The following is a 23015-nucleotide window of genomic DNA, read 5'->3' on the forward strand; positions in this document are numbered from 1 at the left end:
ATTCCCCTTAAAAAGAATGCAGACTACACAATCTAACTGATATTGTATTAGATAGTCATTCGACAGACATCACAATTACCCTTTCAACACTAGTTTATTTTTATAGAGAAAATCCAAAGGAGCTCGGGATGCTTATCTTCTCACCGCAACATCCGATGAGAGCTTGATTATGTCCCTTACTAAACTATCACTTTTAGCCCAAATGAGGCAATTCTTACATTGCATCTTCTCAACCTGAAATTTTAGAAGATAAGTGTATTGCCTAATGCCTCATTAGCACATTTCTAAATCAAAATTTAAAAGAAATCAAAACAAGGGAAGAGAGGCAAAATAACTCACAATGGAAAGAATATCATTTGCAAGCCCTTTTCATATGATGGAGGCCCCACCTTGGCATCTAGAATCACTGCCGAATCGATGTCGATATCAACTGAATATTCGATGAAGCGTAATCGATATTGACCATTTACCTTTTGATAGAAGAAACTACCAATAATAGAATATAGTATTTAGATGAAACACCATCCTGAACATACCTTCAATGCATCTTCAATTGTAGGAATCTTTGAATTACCCGATGATGATAGACATCTAGTTCTTTGAGCTACAACAAATAACATACAGTCTCAATCAACATTATTAGCAAATAGCTTTCCTTAAATGAGATGGATATAAGATGTTTGTGATAAAACCGAACGTAGTTCACATGATCAAATTCGAATGGTACTATGCAATTTCCTTTCAATTGGAGATTAACTCTTTATAGTTCAAAATAGATCACACATAACCTACATTAGAGAAAATAAACATCACTGAAAACAATACATTCAGTCCCCAAAAGTTAACTTTTGAGCTCAAATAGACCATGACTCTTAACTCCACCACATCACGTAAAATTAAAGTTGGAAAAGAATTTAACCAACAAATAAGAGAACCCTTCCCTTTATTGTAGGTTTTGCTTTTCTCTAAAAAAATTAACAAGGGTCATGAACAATCCAAATTGGTGCAAAGGTTAGATGACATTAACTGTTAGTGCTAAAATACCATACGACACTATTTAATTTGTTGCATTTTAAAGCAAACACAAAATGGTCCAGGACATTTGGATTGGTACATCGTCAATATAAAGAAACTCAACCAAGGTCCAGCTCCCCTGCAATGAAATATTTGCCTAGTAATTTTCAATACAAATTCAGATGAAAGACATATATCCACTTCATAATAGATGAAAGACAATGATCAATTCATTTCTAAGATTCAACTCACTCCCATTTTCCTCACAATTAAACCTTACGTTTGAGTAAAATACAACAATTTTTTTAGCAATATTAGGAAGGGAAGGGTTGGAATAAAGATTCTGTAAGATCCAAACTTGAGTGAAGACTCTGATAATACTAGCAAGTAATAATCAGTAGTTAAGAGACTTGAGTTACCTGAGTGGCTTTGATAACGGCACCTCGAGCCAAATAAAGTGTCATATGACTAGTAAGATTAAACTGCTTGTTAAGTAGACTCTGAAGGCACAAAAGTAGCGTGCCACCTCTCCTTCTCGGATGTTGAATCCGATATATAGCTTTCCGGAAGGCTATGGTATTGAGCGTCATCGTCACGACACCACCAAAGTCCGTTATCGATATCTTATCGCCTCTTTCCGTCATAGGAACAATCCCGAGCAGGTTGTCAAGTCCCCATAAGAAAAGTGAACCCAAAAAGAGGCTTCAAGGAAGAAGCAACAAAGCAAAACAGAAGCCAATGCACGAAACATTCGGGTTCAAATAGAAAGAAAAAGAAAGGGAAGTTTATTTGGAGAAGGACATAAAATGAGTTGATGGAACACTAGGCGTAGATACGGAGATGGAAACAAGGAGAGAGCTCCAAAGGGTTTCTTTCTGCTTATTTTTTTAATTAAGAAAAGGAAAGCTTGAACTTTGAAGTAAGGATTGGGAGAAGTAATGGTTGAAGTAATGAAACAAGGAAGCAAATCGGATGAAGGTGGAAAACAGAAGAGAAACAAAGGGGATTGGGGGAGGGTAAAAGAGGGAGGGTTTGCTGAAGCGTCACCTAATCAAGCGTAAGGGGAATAGAAATCGGTGCTTTTCACCGATTAGGAAAGTAACGGAATACACGCGTATTAGCAATACGCTGAACCAAACGGCGGATTAGAGAGGTATTAGGTGGGGCCCACCGATTAGGGATGTATTGGCATAGCCAATACACCAAACCAAACAAGCTCTAAGGATATATAGGCTGTATAATAAGGTTAAGTATTCAACAATGTTGGGGTTATGTATTAATTGTGGAATTGACTTGTTTAATTCTATGGATTAAATTTTATGGAGTGTAAATGTTTAGGGACAAATGAGCGAAATTGAAAATAAGGAATTATGTGTATTGAATTGAATTAATATATGAAATTAAATAATTTTTGATGTCAAGGATTGAGTTGTGTATTGACCAATTATTAGGAATTAAATGTGGAGGTATGACTTTATGATAGATTGTCTAAATTGAATTATTGTAGTTTTGAATTAGTTAATTGAATTATATTATCATATTTAGATTAAGAGACGAGCAAAGCTGTTGTTAATTGAGGGAAGGAGAAAGTTGCCGATTAATACATCTCGTTCATCGAAAACTATCGTAAATTCGGTAAGTTCGTAGTCTTTGAAATCGAACTCCGTTTATTTAAATTAAGTACTTAATTAGTACTTTGATATCTTAATTATATTTATATATATATATATATGCAAATGATTAAATTATGAAAGAAATCGATGAATGATTAGAATTTAAATTGTTTGAATGAAATATTATGGAATTATATTGAATGGTATGATATTCGATCATGGGATATAACATAATTGATTAATGCTAAAGATTGATAAAGAATTGATGGAATGCGGAATTATGCAACCGAAATTGTTAGTTTATCTGACTAGCGTTGCGTGCAACACATTGTTGGTACATCCAACTAGTGTAGGGCACAATTATTTGTCGGTTTACCTAACTAGCGCTGGGCATAACTTCTGTCAGTTTATCTGACTAGTTTTGGACACACCATTATATTTGTTAGTTTAACTAACTAACATTGGGCACAGGACACAGTTGATTGATTCGACTTGTGCTGGGCACATCTATTGTTGGTTATCTGACTAGTGCTGGGCGTAAAATCGTGTTAGGGTTTATCCACTAGGCACCGGGTGCCATTATTAAATTAATTCATACCGTAAATGAAGGTTATTATGAAGAGGTTATGTATGTTCATGTTGGACTCAATGATTGAAAAAATTGAATGAATATAGAATGATGTGTTTTATATAGTTACGTTTATAGGGTACAATAGTAGTTCCTGAATAAAGAAGTAAATTTAGTATTTAATCATTATCTTGTGTGTAGGTTAGGTACCTATTTTGACTAGCAACTCAGCATTCTATGTCAATCCCGAACTCAAGCTGATGATGTTTACTTTTGAGTCTTGGCATGTACCTAGGATGTCAATGTTTTGAGTGATGAACTTTTGATTTTAGTTAATTTCTAATGAAAGTTACTTGTGAGGAATGTTGTCTTGTAAGCTTGTGAATGATGTGTTAACTTAGATCAATGTTTGTATATAGTTGTTTTGGGATATTAATGTAAATGTTATTACATGATGGTTATACTATTGAAATGGTTGGTTTATTGGTTTGCAATTGAGGTGTTTCAAGTATAATATTTAATCTAGGCTTAGTTATCATTATTGAAATGGTATTATAAATGAATGCTTATCTATATTTGGTCATTTGGTGGATAATTGAGAGTGAATGATAGGTTTGAGTTATGTATGTACTTAATTTACTTATTTGATTACTTTAAACTTGTTTTAGGTGCCTTTGAATGGCATATTGGTTAGATGAAATAGGTTGATTGAATTGGCATGTTTAGATGTGTTTGAATGAGGCTTAGGTCTATTGAATGTGTGCATGAATGGAGTGGTTGAATAGGTATGTTTTGGCCTTGAAATGGCTTGATTTTAGGGTCAATTTGTGGAGCACACGACCTGGGACACAGGCTGTTGCACGGCTTGGCTACACGGTCGTGTGTCACTTTGTTAATTTTCAGTTTATTAAGTCAGTGTGTTACATGGCCTACCACACGACCTGCGACACGATCGTGTGTCACAAGTCAGAGAGTTACATGGTTTGGCACATGAACTGCGACATGACCGTGTGAACCAACTTTGTGAGTTACACGGTTTAAGACACGGGCTGGGACATGGTCGTGAGACCACTTTTTTCAAATTTGTAACTTTTTCCCCAAATCTTCTGATTTGTTTCAAATTAGTCCCGAATTGCTTCTAAACTATTTTTAGGGCCTCAAAGGCTTGATTTGAGGCCCAATTACATATGTTTGATAGGTTTTTAATAATATTTATTTAATTAATGTAAAATGATTTTATTAAGATGTTTTGATGTTAAATGTTGTTCTGATTGTTCGGTAATGCTTCGTAACCCTAATTCAGCTACGAAGACGGGTTAGGGGTGTTACAACAACCCTAGTGTTTCTATCTAGGGTATGCTCCCCTCTTCAAGGTAGATTACGAGAATGTTTTTCTATTAATAAATATTATTTGTGTTATAATTATTCAACTAGGATTCTCTTATCTCTCCCTATAAATAGGTGACACTAGTAAAGCTATTTACATAAGTTTTTATGCATAAGTTTCATATCTTGTTATTCTGCCAGAAAGTAGTGAAAATTTATTTTCTTAGAATAAATTCTATTTTTCGGTTTAAATAATTTCTACTAGTTTCTATTGAGAGAATTACTTTTCTACTGAAGATAATAAATCATTTTTGGTTCTTTGTTTGGTTATTATTGTTCGATTTCACACTCAATGTAATTCAGGGTAAGAGGATAATGAAGAAGACTAGTCGGTTGAAAGCTGAGAACGTTTTGGATCTATCTCGCATAAAAACACAATTACTTTTCAGTAAAATATTTATTATTATAAATATCACAAATCGGCTCGATTTTTAAAATTTTTAAACTTTCACTATAATAATAAACTGTTTTCATACCTAAAATTTTCAAATACGACAGTGTAAAGAGAAACATAATCAAAATTCAAGAGAAGGGAAAGTGGTGAAAAGAGCTGCATTGGAAGGATGAAGCCACACAAAATGCTTTTCCATGTTTCATTGTAAAAGAAATCTTACTTTTACCTTTGTCATTGTTCTTCGATTGACTGCATGTTTACTTTTAGGAAATAACTTGTCATTTTCTTTTGTCGTTGTAAAACATGTAGATTTGAAGTAAGGAAATTTTTAATCCAACTATCCATCTAACATGCTTAATATGGTTGTCTGAAGGTGAAGAACCTTTAAAAAGCACTATCGCCTATTGCTCTAAGACAACATATCGTGAACGACTTTAGGCACTTCTTCTCACTAATAATTTTCTTTGTTGTCTTTGTTCTTATACACTTTATTAATTGTTAAATGAACAAAAAAATATAGGGAATTTTTTTTCTAAACATATTCCCTAGAATATGTAATGAAATTTTCTTTTAAAGTCGCAATAAGAATGCATAAAAATTCATTCACAGCTTGTTGTGCCCACTTGATAGTAGACGTGGCTAATGCATCCATTGGGTTAATACATTTCTTAAGAAGTGAATCATCTCGAGGCAAAAGATCACGCATATCATAGGACGCAATGTGATTGTAGTCGTAAACTAACTAAAAATCTGACTAAGGCAAATTCACATATCAATTAATAGTACAGTTAAAGTGAGCAAATATATCATTCACACAATGACTAAAAGTATTAGTAATTACTATCTTTCTATTTTAACCGATAAAATCGAGTGATTGATTAAAAACTAAATTTAACTAACTTAATTAACAATGAACACGACAAAGAACAAAACATGAAAATAATCGAGTAAACAACCAAGAAGCGAAAAAATACCCAGGAAAAAATTCACTTAGATTTCATCTATCATTATCAATCAAAATTATGCTGTCTTCACTTAATATCTTGATCCGTAGAAATCCCTAAATTATGCTAATATCTCTCTTCAAGAATAAAAGCAACTGACTCTAGGTTGATTAATTGAAATTTCTTTCTAATTAAAACCCCTATTTTCATATTAACTCGGTCTATGAATTCCCCTATTAGATTTGAAACTAATCTGATAGATTTATGTCATCCTATTTCTAGGATTGCATGCAACTCCACTCAATTACGCTAGATCTACTCTTAAACAGGGTCTATTCCTCCTCTGGTTTAAGCACATCAAACATGGATCAATAGTCTAAAAATATCAAACTAAGAATTAAACACACGTAATTGAGAATTAGATCTAAGTATTCATTGCATAAAATAAAGAATCAAATGACAAAATCAATCATAGGTTTCATCTCCTCTAGGTATTTAGATGATCAGTTCATGCTTGTAAATATAAACATCCAAAACACAGTATAATCTAAAGAAATAAAGAAACTCATGATAATCTCCTGAGAAATAAACTGGAAGTCTTCAATCTTGACGGAGATCTACTTCAGAATCGACTTCAATGGTGTTTTTCGAGTTGTTTTCTTGAATATTCTACGGTAGCTCACTCCTGTCTTCTTATTGTTGTCATATATAGGTCTTAGAATGCCCGAAAAACCTAAAATTTGTGTTTTTCACTATTCAGAGTGCCAGTTCGCGAAATTGACACTGCCTACCACATGGCTATGTGGTAGCTCGTATGGCTCACACAGTCGTGTGTCTAGGCTGTGTGGAATGGTCCAACCTTTGTGACCCTTGTACCTTGCTCTGGTTTTTTGGTTTCCTCTCCATTTGCTCCCAAATGCTCTCCTAAGTATAGAAACATAAATTTAAGGGATTAGGAGCATAAATTCACAATTTACATCGAATAATCATCCAAAATGTATTAAGAATGGGATTAAAATATGTTACTTTTAACATTTATCAAATATCCCCACAATTAAGCATTTGCTTGTCCTCAAGCAAAATTCTATACTCACATTCAAGTTAACTTCCCTTAATTCATTGTTTTCATTAATAATGTCTTAGGATAATCCATAGATAGTCATGCATTGGAAATTCACACTACAATGACACTAAAAAGCATAAGCACTCCAAGCCAAAATTTTTAAGGCCCAAAACATAAACATCTCCCCTATTTCAACTATTACCTGAAATTCAAACTCAGCAAGAATTAACATCCACACCAAGGATTCACCAAAAACACTCAAAGCACTCAAAATATTTAAGGTTTAAATAATGTGCACTCAATAGTCAAATGAAAAATGTTATTACCATATACTCGATTCAAAATCAAGTCTCCACCACTATAAAATGAGATGACACGCCAATCAAAAGGTCTTTACAAGTGGTTAAAATCGAAAATTGAGTTGATAAGTTGTTAAACTATAAAAAAAAATCAATTGTTGAATAGATTTTACATCAAGAAGAAATAAATAATGAAAACAAGCTTTTCAACAGAATATGAAACTAACAATTCAAGCTCAATCAATTTTTTTCTTTCTTCTTTTTTTAGAACAAGAATAGATTTTAGTAATAAAATGATGAAACATAGTTAGGCAACTAACCAAATCAAATCTTGACAAAATGAGTCAGTAAAAGGATAATTTTACAACAGTAATTTGGGTTAGGGGTTAACATTAACGGGTTTGAAAAAAAAAGTGTTAGGACCAACAGGGTTTACTAGAGGTTAATTCAATGGGTAAGCTGTTTAAAGGTTAAATGGGTTAAATCTTAAGTGTCTCTATCATCTCATTATATCAAATCAATAATGTGGCCTAGAATTGTATAACCGAAGCAAGTTCTAGAATAACAAATCTAGTCGACACACTCACAATCAAAAATAAAATGAGCATAAAATTATATATGCTCTATAGCCTCAAAAACTTACAAAAAATCATGGTTTTCATTTCAAACTTGAAAATTTAAATTTCAAGATAATGCTTCAATTCAAGAAGATAACCTAAAATAATAATTTCTGGAAAACAACTTATCATGCTTAACTCTCTCGTGTCTTAAAGTATAAATTAAACAATGCAAAAATATGCACAAATTATACCAAAACAAAATCAATAAAACTCCAAATAAAAAAATAACTCTAATGGTAGGTGTGAGAAAATTACTTAAAAACAAATAACAATTCAGAGATTTTATCTCATAAACATATAAACAACCTCCCCATAAAAAATAACTCTAATGGTACATTGCCCTTAAAGTACAAACAATTATAATCACAGAATAAACACAATATCATAAAAGGGAAAGAACTGAAATTGCCTTGAATTTGGATGAATTCGCCAGAATAGTGAAAACCAAAATCGTAGGCAATTCTTAAAGAAGTACATGTTTTCGAGCAAACTAATAAGGAAATAGACAAAAATAAATAAGATAAAGAGAAAATAAACTAGAAAAAATAACAAAAAAATACTAAAAATAAAGTGTAGAATAAAAATAAAATAAAACAAGGAAGTCTCATAAATAAAATAAAAACAATTAACAATAAAAATAAAAGTACAACCAAAAATAAAAATAAAAAACAGAAAACAAAATCAGGTCAATGATTGGCGTCGTGTGAGGTGTCTGGATCACAAGGCAGATGATCGGGAGGAGAGATATGTAAATGCTGGCATATCCGCTGCAGATATGCCTCAATGTGATCGATCTGTTCTGATTGTCGCCACTCGAAAAGTTCAATCCGATCAAAGTATCGCTACTCAAAGTGGTCAAAACGCTCAGAAATATCATCGTTCGAAATAGAATACGTAGTAGTAGGGTGACTCGGAGGAGGAGATGATCAAATTAGGTCCTCGTGCTAAGGAAGATCATCATTCGAAAGCTCGTGCTCATCTTAAGGATCCGAATGAGATAGGATGCATCGATGGGGACCCGCTCTGTGTAGGCGTTCAATCATCCTCATATGACTTATAATGGATAATCTCTGCCGGGTCATTTTTCCAACTAATGTGAATGAGGAAGTCTGCTCCAGAATGTCAAGCAGTCCAAAATATCTTTTCAATCGAGTCACATAAGGGCCAAAACAGATAGGACCCTTCCTACTTTGGTTAGAATGGTGTCGTTAAGAGAGGGCCACAAAGTAAGCAACATCGATGGGGTGTCGCATCGACATACACCACAAGAAATATGCATCAGTCGTACCAGTAACCCCACTTCTCTCCCTACGATCGGTCAATGTGTGCACTACAAGGGCATGGATATAACAAAGGGCCAGAAGTAGACAACTGGCCTTCGGTTGGCTCAGGTTGTACGGTGTCACTGTCTCAGCTATCTCAGACCAACAGAGAGGCACTAAATGATGGATGTGTCGAGATAATGTGGGGAACTTTAGAGTACTCATGAACACCTTGGAATAAAGTCTAAGGACGGGTTCAAAATCTGGGACGTTCATATAACGTGGCATACCACTTAGTCAGAAAGAAACAATGCGCGACTCATCGTTTCGTGACATAGCATGCTGCAGAAAAAATGTCGAGCAAAACTCCAGTGTCAGCTCCATGTATATAGGCTCGACGATAGAGAAAATCAGTCCTACGGAGCTGTTGCGATCAGTGCTCGCACTCTGTCATCCAAGTGTATCTCCTGTAAGGCCTCCCAGTCATTACAATGAACCAATCCCAAGGTTCGTTGCTGTAGGTGCTGATACTAGTCCTCGTGTGTACCCAGAGGAAATTGGAGACATAGATGTCTCGCAATGGAGGTGGGGCCTGAAGACTATGTCGCACCCGGTGTCTCCCATTTTTTCAAGGTGGGGACAATGACCTTAGATTTACCATGTGTGTTAGTCATAATGTATTTGAAATAAAATATTAAAATCAAATATTAGCATAAAATTAATCAAATGTACGAATTAACACAACTGTCCTAGTCCAATAAATCGCACAACAAACACTGAATCTAAACTAAAATCTAGACTAAAACACCTGTCAACAAATCTAATAATAATTTAGCACATATGCAACAAATCAAAAACAATAAGAAAAATATGAATAATAAAAATATAACTACACCTAATAAAGATAAAGTTAACAGTAATATAACACAACTATACTAATAATACTAATAATAAACCTAATAATAAGAATAACATCAACAACAATAAAAATAGTAACAACACTAATAAAAAAAGTTAATAAAAATAAAACAAGAAATAGAAATAGAAAAATAAAATAAAATAAAGATAAGGCTAGTGAGGGACCAAACAGTGGTAAGGGGTGGTTAACAACGACAATGGTGGGGCGCAAGACGGTGGTCGATTGTGCGCGGTGGCTGGCGCGAGTGAATCGGTCGACGATATTATGTTCGGCAGTGATAGGGACTTTGATTCGGGTGACTAAGAGTGGAAAGGGAAGGGAAAATAGTGGCTATGAGGATGGAGGCCCGAGGTAAATGGGAAAGGGGAAGAGAAAGGTTCAATCAAGGTTAGGGGTGACGTTGGGGAAAAAAGGGGTCGATGAACAGTGGAAGAGAGGGGAAATGTCTATGACGATGAGGCACGAGAGGACGATGGAAGGGTATGTTGCATGGTGTCTGTGGTCATGGGTGTGTCTGCGGCTAGGGTTGGGGTTTGGTAGAAGTAGATTGAATGGGAAGGGAGTGGGACTCGGTTGCAACGGTGTGAGTAGAAGGGAAAGGGGAAAAATTAGGGTTTCAAATTTTTTTAAAGAGACACGGTCGTGTATAGGTCTGTGTTAGGACACACAGTAGTGTCTCATGCCTGTGTGTGCACTTCTAGCCTATGTGAAATTTAAAAATTAAAATAAAAGAAACCCAGTTTCCACATTGCCACAGATACGCCCGTGTGTCCATACCATGTGTAATGATCCTTCACTTCTCCCACGCCTGTACGTGAGGGCATGTAGGTCACATAGTCTATCACACGCTCGTGTGCCAAGCCGTATGTCTCACACAACCATGTCTTAAGGCCGTGTAACTCACTGATGTCCTTTGTGTTGAAAGAAAATTAGAAGAAATTAGCTCCAATATGCACATGACCTAAGACATGTCCATGTGTCTAGGCCGTGTGGACCACCCTAGGTCGTGTGGCCTTTTTCATTTTTTAAGTAAAATAAACAAACCCTTTTTTTATTTTTTTACTTAAAATAAACAAACTAAAAATAAATGAAATAAAAATGCTCAAGTTGCCTCTCGAGAAGTGCTTATTTAGAGCGACTTTCCCTTTTGCCTAAACGGTTAAGGCGGATCTTGGAGCCGAAGCTCCTCTCTCTCATTATTAGTATTACCACAGTAATAAAATTTGAGACAATGGTTGTTTACCTTGAATGTGTCGTATTTAGGATGTGTTACCTCAAGTGTACCGTATGGAAAAACTATTTTTACCACATATGGGTCGAACCCCCTTGACTTAAACTCTAGAGAAAAAATTTGTGGATATGATTTGTCTAACAGGTTCGTTTGAATTGGTTCGTTCCCTTTTCATTCACATCATGGCATTGCTTTGTTACTTCCTTATGCTTTCTCGGTTTCTCATCAACCTTCGTTCGCAATTCATCTAGTTCGTCGAGGTGCACCATTCGCTCTTCACTTGTCCCTCGAGCTTTATAACTTTGAATATGATATGGTTCCAACATGATTTCATTAGTTATTTCTTGCAAAGAACGTTGAGTCACATGATTACTAACTTTATTAGAATAATTAGCATAATATTCCTTACTAGGGACTCTAACAAAATCATGTGCTTGAAGAATAACATTTTCATCACCTACATTTAGCACAAGTTCACCATTACCCACATTAATAACAGCTCTACCAGTGGCTAAAAGGGGTGGACTTAAGATCATTGGAATGTCAATATCCTCATCCATGTCTAGTACAACAAAATCAACAGAGAATATAAATTTATCCACTTTCACAAGTACATCTTCAATAATACCCCTTAGGATACCTAATTGATTTATTAGCTAATTAAATACTCATCCTAGTGGGTTTTGGTTCCCTAAGACCAAGTTGTTTGAATGTTTTATAAGGCATAAAATTTATACTAGCCCCTAAATCAGTGAAAGCTTTTTCAACATTTAAACTACCAATGAGATAAGGAATAGTGGAACTCTCTGGATCTTTAAACTTGTTACGTAGTTTTTTTTGGAGAATGACCGAACAATCCTCATTAAGCTCCATATTTGACAAGTCGTCTAACTTCCTTTTGTTCATTATTAGCTCATTTAAGAATTTTGCATACTTTGGTATCTACGAAAGGGCTTCAACAAAAGGTAAGTTAATATGCAATTTTTTTAAGATCTCAAGAAATTTACCATATTATTATTTTATGTGGTTTCTCTTCAATGCTGCTGGATATGAAATTCGAGGTTTGTATTCTCTGACCACCATCTTTCGCTATTTCTTGCCTTGTTCGACCTCATCATTTTTTCACAATAGCTTCTAATTTTGCCTTTTTTTCAGCCTCGACTAATCTTTCCATGCTTCAAACAATGATTGCGTGAACTTTCTCATTTGGGTTAGTTTCAGTGTTACTAGGTAAGATACCTTACCGTCTCTTTGAAACTAATTTAGCAAGCTATCCAATCTGATTTTCAAGCCCTTGAATTGATGCTTGCTAATTTTTCAAAATTGTCCCAGTGTTTTAAAATTGAGTTTCGGACACCCAAATAAGTTTAGCTAACATGTCCTTAAGGTTCAGTTTTTTTTCTTGTTGATAAATGTTGTTGAAAACCTGAAAGGGGTTGTGACCTTTGATTTCCTTGACCACTCCGAGAGAAATTTGGATGATTCCTCCATCCTAGATTATAGCTATTGGTATAGGGGTTATTTTGAGGCCTAGAATTATTACCCATAAAGTTGACTTGTTCATACTCCATGTTAGAACTGAAGGGTAAACCTTCTGGATTGATCATCCCCGCTCTAGTTGCATCACATTGCATTATCAGATTCATCGTATTATTGCAACTCAAACCATCAATTTTTTTCTTTAGTGCCTCTACCTGACTTGCCAACATAACAAATGCATCCATATAAGGGTTATTTTAAGGTTTAGAATTATTACCCATAAAGTTAACTTGGTCATGCTCCATGTTAGAACCGAAGGGTAAACATTCTGGATTGATCATCCCTGCTCCAGTTACATCACATTGCATTACTGGATTCATCGTATTATTGCAACTCAAACCATCAATTTTGCTATTCAATGATTCTACATGACTTGCCAACTTAGCAACTACATCCATATTAAAAACACTGATTCCTTGATCGATTTTGTCTTTATGACTTGCCACTAATAGTTATTCAATGTTATCTCATCAACAAGTTCTTGGGCTTCCTCAGGTGTCTTATTATTCAAAGTTTCGCTAGCTACTGCATCACTCATCTGTCTAGTCGAGGGATTCAAATCATTGTAAAAGGTTTGAACTTCTAACCACAAAGGTAACTCATGATGAGGGCACCTTCTCAACATATCCTTAAATCTCTTCAATGCATCATACAATGTCCCCAACTCAGTTTGAGCAAAGGAAGAGATGTCGTTCCTCAACTTAGTTGTTTTAGCCAGTGGAAATTACTTCAACAAAAATTTTTCAATCATTTGTGCCCAAGTAATGATAGGACCCCGTGGAAGTGAATTCAACCACTATTTTTCCTTGCTCATCAAAGAGAATGGGAACAACCGTAAGTGTATGGCATCATTAGTAACGCCATTAATCTTGAATGAGCATTCGGATCTTCATCTTCCAACCCATCAAATTGAACATATTGCTGCACCATTAGAATTGTATTCGACTTGATCTCAAAATTATTTGCAGTAATTCTCGGTCTGACAATACTCGATTCAGCCCCAATTAGAGTAGGCTTAGCATAACCATACATAGTCCGAGGAGTAAGATGTTCAAGAGCTTGTTGTTTATTTTGATTATTTTCCATGTCCACAGTAATATCCTTTTTCTCTTGATCGTTTACTAAGATATGTTGATCTTCTCTTGCTTCTCGAACTTCTCTCCAATTTTTGTAAGCAATTTTTTCGATCTCACTATCATAAACTGACGGCTCCAACGAGTTTCCTATAATCATAAACCAAAAGAATTTTTCAGAATCAAACAAACGAAAAATTAGACTGTAAAAATTAAATTAAACACAAAATATTAAAATAAAAATAAAAATGGCTAAATTAATAGAAATAAAATTTTCCTAATATTTTAGTCCCCAACAATGGCGCCAAAAACTTGAATGCAGTTGTACACTAACTAAAAATCTGACTAAGGCAAGTGCACTTTTCAATTAATAGTATAACTACGATGAGCAAAGATATTGTTCCCACGAGGACTAAAAGTACTAGTAATTACCGTTTTCTATTATTTAGCCGATAAAATTGAGTGATTGATTAAAAACTAAATTTAACTAAATTAATTAACTACGAGCATGAAAAAGAACAAAACATAAAAATAATTGAGTAAACAACCAAGAAGCGAAACAATACTGTAACAACCTGTTTTAAGTGAAATCGAAATAGTGGTTTTGGGACCATAAATCTGACAAGTAAATTTTTATTTTATTATTATTTAAATGTCTATGGACTATTAGTAAGGTCGTATTAAAATTTTGTTAAGAAATTTTGATGTTTGCATGATTAATTCAGTGAAAATGACTAAATCGTAAAAAGTGTAAAAGTAAGGTTCCATTAGTTAAAAGAGTCAAATGGCTATGAAACTTTAAAGTATATGGACTTAGATGGTAATTAGAACATTTTAATAGTTAGTGGATATTCATGGCAAATTTTTATTGAATTTTGAATGTTTTTAAAGGTTAAAATGATAATTAAGTAAATTAAGGTTAAATTAAATAAAACAAAAGTTTTCATCTTCTTCATTCATCAAAGCTAACTGATTTTTGTCCACTAAAGGAGAGGAGGTTTCGGCTAAGCTTGCTTCTCTTGCATGGTATGATTTTGAATTATGTTTTTAATGTTTTTTTTTTGTTTTTGAGGTTGTTTTAGCTTAATCTAGCTAGCCCAGGGGTCAATTTGTAAAACTGTTAAGATTGAGTGTTATGCCATGAATGTTTTTGACTGAATCTTGATGTTAAATGGTAGATTATGAATCCTTGTTGATAAATGAACAAGTTTTGTAAAGTGATTTTTTTATGAAATTTGCATTTAGGGATTAATTTGTAAAAATGGTAAAAATTCATGTTAAATTTATGAAATGATGGTTTATATGAGTTGATGTAAGTCCCTAATGAATTTTATTAGCTTGAATGGGGGATTAAAATGCTTAGAATTCAATTTATGAGCTTAAGGACTAAATTGTAAAAAAGTTAAAATGTTAGGGGAAAAATAGTAACTTATCATAAATATGAAATGTGGACTAAATTGAATACTAGAGGTATTAAATGGATTGAAATTTGTCTATCTAGATTAAGATAAACCACGTATGGATTTAGGTCGAGGCAAAGCAAAAGCTTCGGAATAGCTTGTTTAACTTCTAATCCGTAGTTATTGAGGTAAGTTCAAATGAATGATTATTGAATTAATGTTGTTAATTTGAACGTTTATTATGTTAGTTTAATGTAAATGGATCAATGTATAATTGTACCAAAGCCATGATGATTTGACGGATGTTGAGTCTCGGTTGAACCTTAGAAATTCGTAGGATACAAATGATATGTCATTAGGGATTTCATGTTTTGGGTTTTAGTCTTGAATGTCCTACCAATGGCTGAGGTCTTGCATTTGTTGCGGATACTCCACAGCTTGTGTGAGCAACATCTTGTATCTTACATTCTGACTCACAACTCGTGTGAGCAGGCCCATTTCACAGCTTGTGTGAACAATGATGTAAAGGAAAGGTTATGGTTATCTGTTTAAGCACACTTCGTGTGAGCTTTCTTGAGTATCTGATGATATTGTAGATGGTTCATCGGGAATGAAAAGGGATTTAAATGGTAAGTTTCCAAGTGGAATTTTTCATATGCTCATGAAAAGAATGTATGAACCAAAGATGTATTTTTATATGAAAATGATTTATCATATGGTTAATGCAAATGAGTTATGTATAAATGCACTAACTTGTGTATTGATGATGATGCTTAGGCTTGTGTCAAGCTTGTGGTTTGAGTTATATTATGTTTATACCTTTGATTATGTGAATGAAATGGTAAGTTATGTTTTATTTTCTAGAAACTTACAAAGCATTATTTGCTTACATAGTTTCTCTCCAATGTTTTATACATTATTGGAAGCTTGATCGGTTTTGAAGCTCATCGGAGATCTATCATACTGTCCCGCATAAATATCGGTAGTTTTTGAATGTTTTGGCTAATGTTATAATGGCATGTATAGGTTGAATTGTAATGTCATTTTGTTGAATGGTTAGTTGGTGAATTAGTTTGTATAAGTTATGGATGTTGTCTTGGTTTGGTACCATTTGATACCTTGTTTGATGGTGTCATTTTGGTTAACTTATGATGCATGTTTGGAATGACTTCTATTGTATATTTGAAATGGTAAGATTATGGTCAAGTTATGGTATGTTTCGTGATGGAATAGTAATGGTCAAGTTGTGGCATGTTTGGTAAGTTTTGAAACTAATAATTGATAAATGAAAACTGGTAAAATATGCATGTTTAGGTAAGTCTTGAAGATTGCATTTGAGTTGCCTTTGAATGGCATATTGGTTAGTTGAATTAGGACTTTGGAATGGCAAATGTTTGTATGTTCTGGATGTGGTTTTGGTGCCTTGAAAATGTGCACAAAAGACCTAATTGTTCATGAATGAAATGGTATAGGAAATGGCTTGATTTTAGGCAAATTTATGTCTACACGGGCGTGTGACTTAGCCGTTTATGGCATACGGCCTGATGACACGATCGTGTGTCATCTGAAGGCCTTTGTATGCAAGTCAGTGAGTTACACGGCCAGACATACAGGTGTGTGACACGGCCACGTGTGGGGCAACTCAGAGAGTTACATGGCCCAACACACAGGTGTGTGACACGGCCACGTGACCCTACTCATAAAGTTACACGAGTGAGGACACAGGCTGGGACATGGCCGTGTATCCTTAGTTTGAAGGTTACACCACTTGAGACATGAGCGTGTGTCTCAGCCGTGTGAGGCACACAGCCTGGCCACACGGCCGTGTAACCCCTGTTTCCAGATTTTTGTAACTTTTTCTTAGACTTTCTAAATGTTTTTAATTTAGTCTCGAATTGTTTCTAAGGTATTTTTTTAGGGCCTCGAGGGCTCAATTTGGGGATGACATGTATGTGCATGATTAGTTTATAATATGTTTACGATAGTATATGAAATGTATGTTTAAATGTTCCGTTTGTATGGTAATACTCTGTAGCCCTAATCTGGCGATGGATACAGGTTAAAGGTGTTACAAATACCCTGGAAAAAATTCACATAGATTTCATCTGTCATTATCAATCTAAATCATGCAATTTCTTTGCTTAGTATCTTGATCAATTGTTTAAAAATATCAAACCAAGAATTAAGCACACATAATTGAGAACAAGATTTAAGTATTTATTGCGTAAAATAAAGAATCAAAAGACATAATTCATCACAGGGTTTATCTCCCCTAGGTATTTAGAAAATTAATTCATGCTTGAAAATAAAAACATCCAAAAGACAATATAACTGAAAGAAATAAAGAAACTCATGATAATCTCCTAAGAAATCAATTGGGAGTCTTCAATCTTGACGGAGATTTGCTTTAGAATCGGCTTTAATGGTGTTTTTTGAGTTGTTTTCTTGAATATTCTATGACGACTCACTCTTATATTCTTATTTTTTTCATATATAGGTTTTAGAATGCCCGAAAAACCTAAATTTCGTGTTTTTCTACTATTCGGAGTGCCAGTTCACGAAATCAACATGGCCTGCCACATGGCCATGTGGCTCACGCGGTTATGTGTCTAGACTGTGTGGAATGGTCCAGCCTGTGTGGACCCTGTACCTTGTTTCAATTTTCTAGTTTTCACTCGCTTTCGCTCTTTTTGCTTCCAGATGCTCTTTTTAGTATAAAAATATGAATTTAAGGGATTAGGAGCAAAAATTCACAATTTACATTGAATAAAATGGGATTAAAATATTTTACTTTTTGCCCTTATCACAAGGATAACAATGTTAATTGCGCTCACCAAGAGGACTTGGAGACTGATTCTCAGCAAATTTTGCACCCTTTGCAAGTCTTTTCTATTTATAGCATCAAATGCAAGGACTATAGTGTGCTCCATGGTTGCTTTAGCTGGAAGCACAACCTCAAATCCTTGTATGCATACATATAAAATAACGAAATAAGTAATAAAAGTTTTCTAAATTGTTAGCATGGTTAAAGTGATACTACTATTATATAGGTTTAGAAGTTTTCAATTAAGAAAATCTTAAAGAATTTAATCAAAAACAAAGAAAGTAAAAGAAAAGGAACATTTCAAAGAACTTCTTTGTAGGAACTAGAATTTTAACCAATTATTAAATACTGAATATCTCCATGGAAAGTGAGAGAACACCTTACAAAGGTTTAAAACACCTATATTGAACCTTTTGGCAAGACTATTAATATAACCAAAGACATAAATGCGCTCATATCATGCCAAACATATAATCTAAACTATTTAAAAAATGCGTACAAGCTATGAAGGATAATATGTATGTATGTATGTATGTATGTATGTATGTATGTATGTATGTATGTATGTATGTATGTATGTATGTATGTATGTATGTATGTATGTATATCTACATCCACTTAAACTTTCCCTCTTCCAGGCCCCAACAACCACTAAATTGCCTCAATCATGAAAACCAATAATAGATTGATCACTATTTAAAATCTTACTGGTGTCATATTCTTATATGCATTTCTTAAAATTTTTACCTAAACTTTAGTCAGTGCCTTCAAACGCATTCCAAGCATATGAAGGTCGACCATAAAGGATCTTCTTAATAGACAAAATGTATTCTATTTCTTAGGGAAAAACAATTAGGAATGAGTTTACCTCATTCTGTAGTTTCCCTTGGTAAAACCCTACTTTTAAAGTCGCTTGTTGGAGATATGAACTAAGAAAGAAACTAAAGTGGAGAAGAAACGAGTATGATAGCGATATAAAATTATCTGTTAATATTTTTCATTAATTTTCAACGAGAAAAAACATTACAATTTATAACAAGATTTCTTTCCTCGTACTCTACCAAAAACGTCTAATCTCCTAAAAAACTGAGAAAACATAACTTGTACACAAAGGCTAACATGACAAAATTAGCATTTAAACATATTTTCAAGGAGAAGTCAATCATCAATGCATCACTCACATGACAGTTTGCCAACCTTCTCATATTTTGACTGTGCACCACATGACTCATGCTTGGACTGTTCGTTATGTTTGTTCGCCATTTGGATGGTTTGCCATTTATGTTGTTCGCCATATGTGTTCGCCAATGCATGGCTGGCTATCTAACAACACTCCTCATTGGCTTCCATGCTGCGAACACCAATTTCATTCCTCAATTTATCGAACCTCACCTTTCTAAGAGGCTTGGCCAGAATATTTACTTGCTGAACTTCTGAACTGCAATGAACCAAAGTTACTTCCTTGCTTTTTTCAACTTCTTTCACAAAATGGTACTTGATCTTGAAATGTTTTGTCTTCCCATGGATATTAAGGATGAGTGTTCAACCGAATCAAGTGAAAAAATTTCGAGTTGACGAGTCCTACTTTATCATCTTAACTCAATTTGAATTTTTTCGAATCGAGTCAAGTGAAATGAAATTCGAGTTGAGTCTAATCGAGTGAAACTGTTTGAGTTAAATTAAAAAATTAAATATGTCAAATTAAAATCTTGTTACAGTATAACTGATTTCATGTTAGAGGCATAAATTTGAAATCATATATATTTGAAAATTTTTCAAAGAAAAAAAAGATACCTTAGTATGATAAACTTGAACCATTAATTAACTTATTTAGGTTCCAAAATTATCATTTTAATTTTTTAACTTTCTTTATATATTCTTTATAATTTTTTAAAATTTGAAAATTTTAAAAATATAAAATTTGAAAATTTATAAATATTTTCAATTTTAGAAATTATTTTGAATTTTTTGTTGAAAGAGACCAATTTGCTCATTTTCAAAATTGACAAGGATCAAAGGGATATTTACACCGATCTGTTATACGAATTGTAAAATTCAACTCAACCCGAAACTCGATTTTTTTCGAATAGAATCGAATTTTACTCACCCTATTTAATAAGTTATTGGGTATAAATTATGTTATTACTACAAAATCATTGATTAACGCTACTTTATTAATAGAGTGAGAAAGGTTAGTTTAAGTAAATCATTGATTAAAGCTATTTACTAAAAAAGTTACGGATAATTTTGAAATTAGAAAATATAGATCTTTTAAGTAAATATCTCAAAATTATTTTTATAAAAAATGTCTATTATAAATGATAAGCTTTTCTGAATAATAAATGATAATTTTTTAAATATTATTATAAATCAATAATTTGGCCTTAAAATAATATTATGTTTAATTGATAACATATAAAAATATGTTTTATATTTATTTATTATTTTATTAGTCATATTTTATATTTGTTAATCATACTTTAGTGTTATTTTTAAATATACTTTTTACAAAACATACGTAAATTTTTTAAAATAATTTGTGTTCTTTTTATATGAAAAGATAGGTTTAATATAAGATTTGGTACTTGAATTTGGTATTTTTCTTAATTTGGTATCTAAATTTTTCTAGTGAAATTTGTTACTTAAACTTGTCATCCATTACATAAAATACTCCAAAACGTTAACGATGTTAATTATTTTATGCGGTGGAACACATAACTAATGTATGGTTGACATATAGCATATGAAACCATTACAATATCGACGTGGAAAATACATAAAATTTTTAACTTGTAATAACCTTTTTGGGAAATTCTTTACTAAAATTTAATCCCATTTTGTTTCAAAACTAAATCCTAAACCATACAACTACTAAATCATTCATCTTTTTCAGATTTCTTTGCAATCAAAGAAAGAAATCAATATCAAGTAAATTTTGCATTTTATCTTGAGTGGGTCTCTTGATTTTTTTATTTGAAAATCTATTTTTCTTTTTTTATAAACTCTTTTCTAATTTTTATTTATGATTTTTTGTTAAACATTGAAGGAATAAATTGTGTTTTGCTATTGAAATATCAGGTTTTCAATATTTGAAACCTGAAATATGTTGTTATTTTAAACTGTGTTTTGTATTTGGGTTAGGTTTCTTTTATTTGCTTTAAGGAATTTGATAATCGATTAAGAGTTCTTTTTAAGGGTTCAAAATAAGTATCTAACTTGGGAAATCAAGTTGAGAGATTTCGAAATTGAGTTCATGCTCTGATAGGTTCTCCTTGATATGGTTCAGAGTTATAATATGATTTGAAACTCATTTTGATTTTGAATAATTAAATTTTTTATAGCACATCTTTAAGGAACCTGCTTTTCTAAGAGTGAACTAAGTGAATTGAGATTATTGACTATGATTGTAGATAGGTTAGGGAACAAAGTTTTTTTTATTTGATTTTTTTCTAATTTTTATTTATATTTTGTTAATTTGCTATTCAAATATTAGCTTTTCAATATATATTTTTTGGTAGACTAAAAGAGGAAGCTAAAGAAGGTTAGGCTCCATGCAGCCTATCACAGGAGATCCTTGTACTATCCAAGCAAAGGATATGCTTCAACACGTTTGGTGAGTTCTCCAACCAACTGAAGCTGATCGGATTATCATACGAAAGTCTTGGTAGAAAATCAACAACCAAATTTTAAATCATATTTTGTGTTTGGGTTAGGTTTTTTATTTGGTTTAGGGAATTTGAAAATCAATAGTTATGCCATTGTTGTTAGCACTGCAAATATCACATGGAATTGGTATTTTGAAACAAAAAAAGGTAACGTTTTAACCAAATTACTTATTTGGAGTTTGGGCTGTTGCGATTTTGTTTTTGAGTCAATATCGAGGGTAGAGTAAATATAAATATATTCATGTGGTGAGGACATATTGTGATACTACTTATAATGCCATAATTTAATTTACATCTGGATACTACTGCTTATAATGTGGTTATCAGGCTACTTTGTGAGAAAGGGGATATGGATATGGGTCATAAATTGATGATAGAGATTGGATTGATTGATCTTTATCCTGATATGAGGACTTATTTTGCAATGGTCAAGGGGTTCTGTAATGCTGGTAGATTGGAGGAGGCTTGTGAGTTGTTCCAGGCTATGAAGGGGCAAGGGTTTTCTCCAAATGTTGTGGCTTATTTCATGCTTCTTGAGGGTATTTGTAAGCACATGAGTACGAGAAAGGAATTAGAATTATTAGGGGAGATGGACAAAGCAGGTAGGAATTGTAGTCCGAATGTAATCACATATACATTTGTGATTAAAAGCTTTTGTGAGAAGGGTCAAACAATAAAGGCATTGAGAATTTTGAATAGAATGGAAGCTTGCCAGTGTGTTCCTAACTATATAATCGTTATTACTTTGATCATGGGTCTTTGCGTCGAGGGGCATGTAAAAGAAGCATGTAAGTTGATCGATAGAGTTACCGGACGTGGTGTTTCCAATAGTGATTGCTATAGTTCTCTTGTATTGGCTTTGATTAGGATTAATAGACTCGATGAGGTAGAGAAGCTCTTTAGGAAAATGTTAGTAAGTGGGGCTAAACCCAGTGCCATTGCTTGTAGTACCATGATTAGGGAGATTTGTCGTGAGGGACAAGTGCTAGATAGTTTTTGCTTATACAATGAAATCAAGCGAATGCTATACTTTTCATCCATCGACACTGAGATCTATTCTATTCTTTTGGTTGGCTTGTGTCAACAAAACCATTCGGTTGAAGCTACAAAGCTTGCTAGGTTAATGCTTAGAAAAATGATTCGCTTGGAAGCTCCGTATGATGAAATCATTGTGGAAGCCAATGTCCTAACCACATTATAA

At 33.4% G+C, this 23015-nt stretch overlaps 1 protein-coding gene and 1 non-coding gene across 2 annotated transcripts; both read left to right on the forward strand.

Annotated features, from left to right (window-relative positions):
* Window positions 1-13448: 13448 nt before the first annotated feature.
* Window positions 13449-13555, forward strand: LOC128040107 (small nucleolar RNA R71). The gene has a single exon (XR_008194767.1). It is a non-coding gene; the product is annotated as a small nucleolar RNA R71 (small nucleolar RNA).
* Window positions 13556-21700: 8145 nt separating this feature from the next.
* LOC105795930 (pentatricopeptide repeat-containing protein At5g47360) lies at window positions 21701-23015 on the forward strand. The gene is made up of 2 exons (XM_012625581.2): window positions 21701-21762; window positions 22142-23015. Exons 1-2 carry the CDS (start codon window positions 21701-21703, stop codon window positions 23013-23015), a joined length of 936 nt encoding a protein of 311 aa, XP_012481035.1.

This window comes from Gossypium raimondii, chromosome 3, assembly GCF_025698545.1.
Source record: "Gossypium raimondii isolate GPD5lz chromosome 3, ASM2569854v1, whole genome shotgun sequence".
Lineage (NCBI taxonomy): Eukaryota > Viridiplantae > Streptophyta > Magnoliopsida > Malvales > Malvaceae > Gossypium > Gossypium raimondii.

Excerpts from the sequence above, each read along its gene's own strand:
- LOC105795930 (XM_012625581.2), top strand. The coding sequence starts at position 21,701 with ATGCAGCCTATCACAGGAGATCCTTGTACTATCCAAGCAAAGGATATG. Across the intron at positions 21,763-22,141 it reads GATATGCTTCAACACGTTTG|GCTACTTTGTGAGAAAGGGG; the intron begins GTGAGTTCTCCA and ends TGTGGTTATCAG.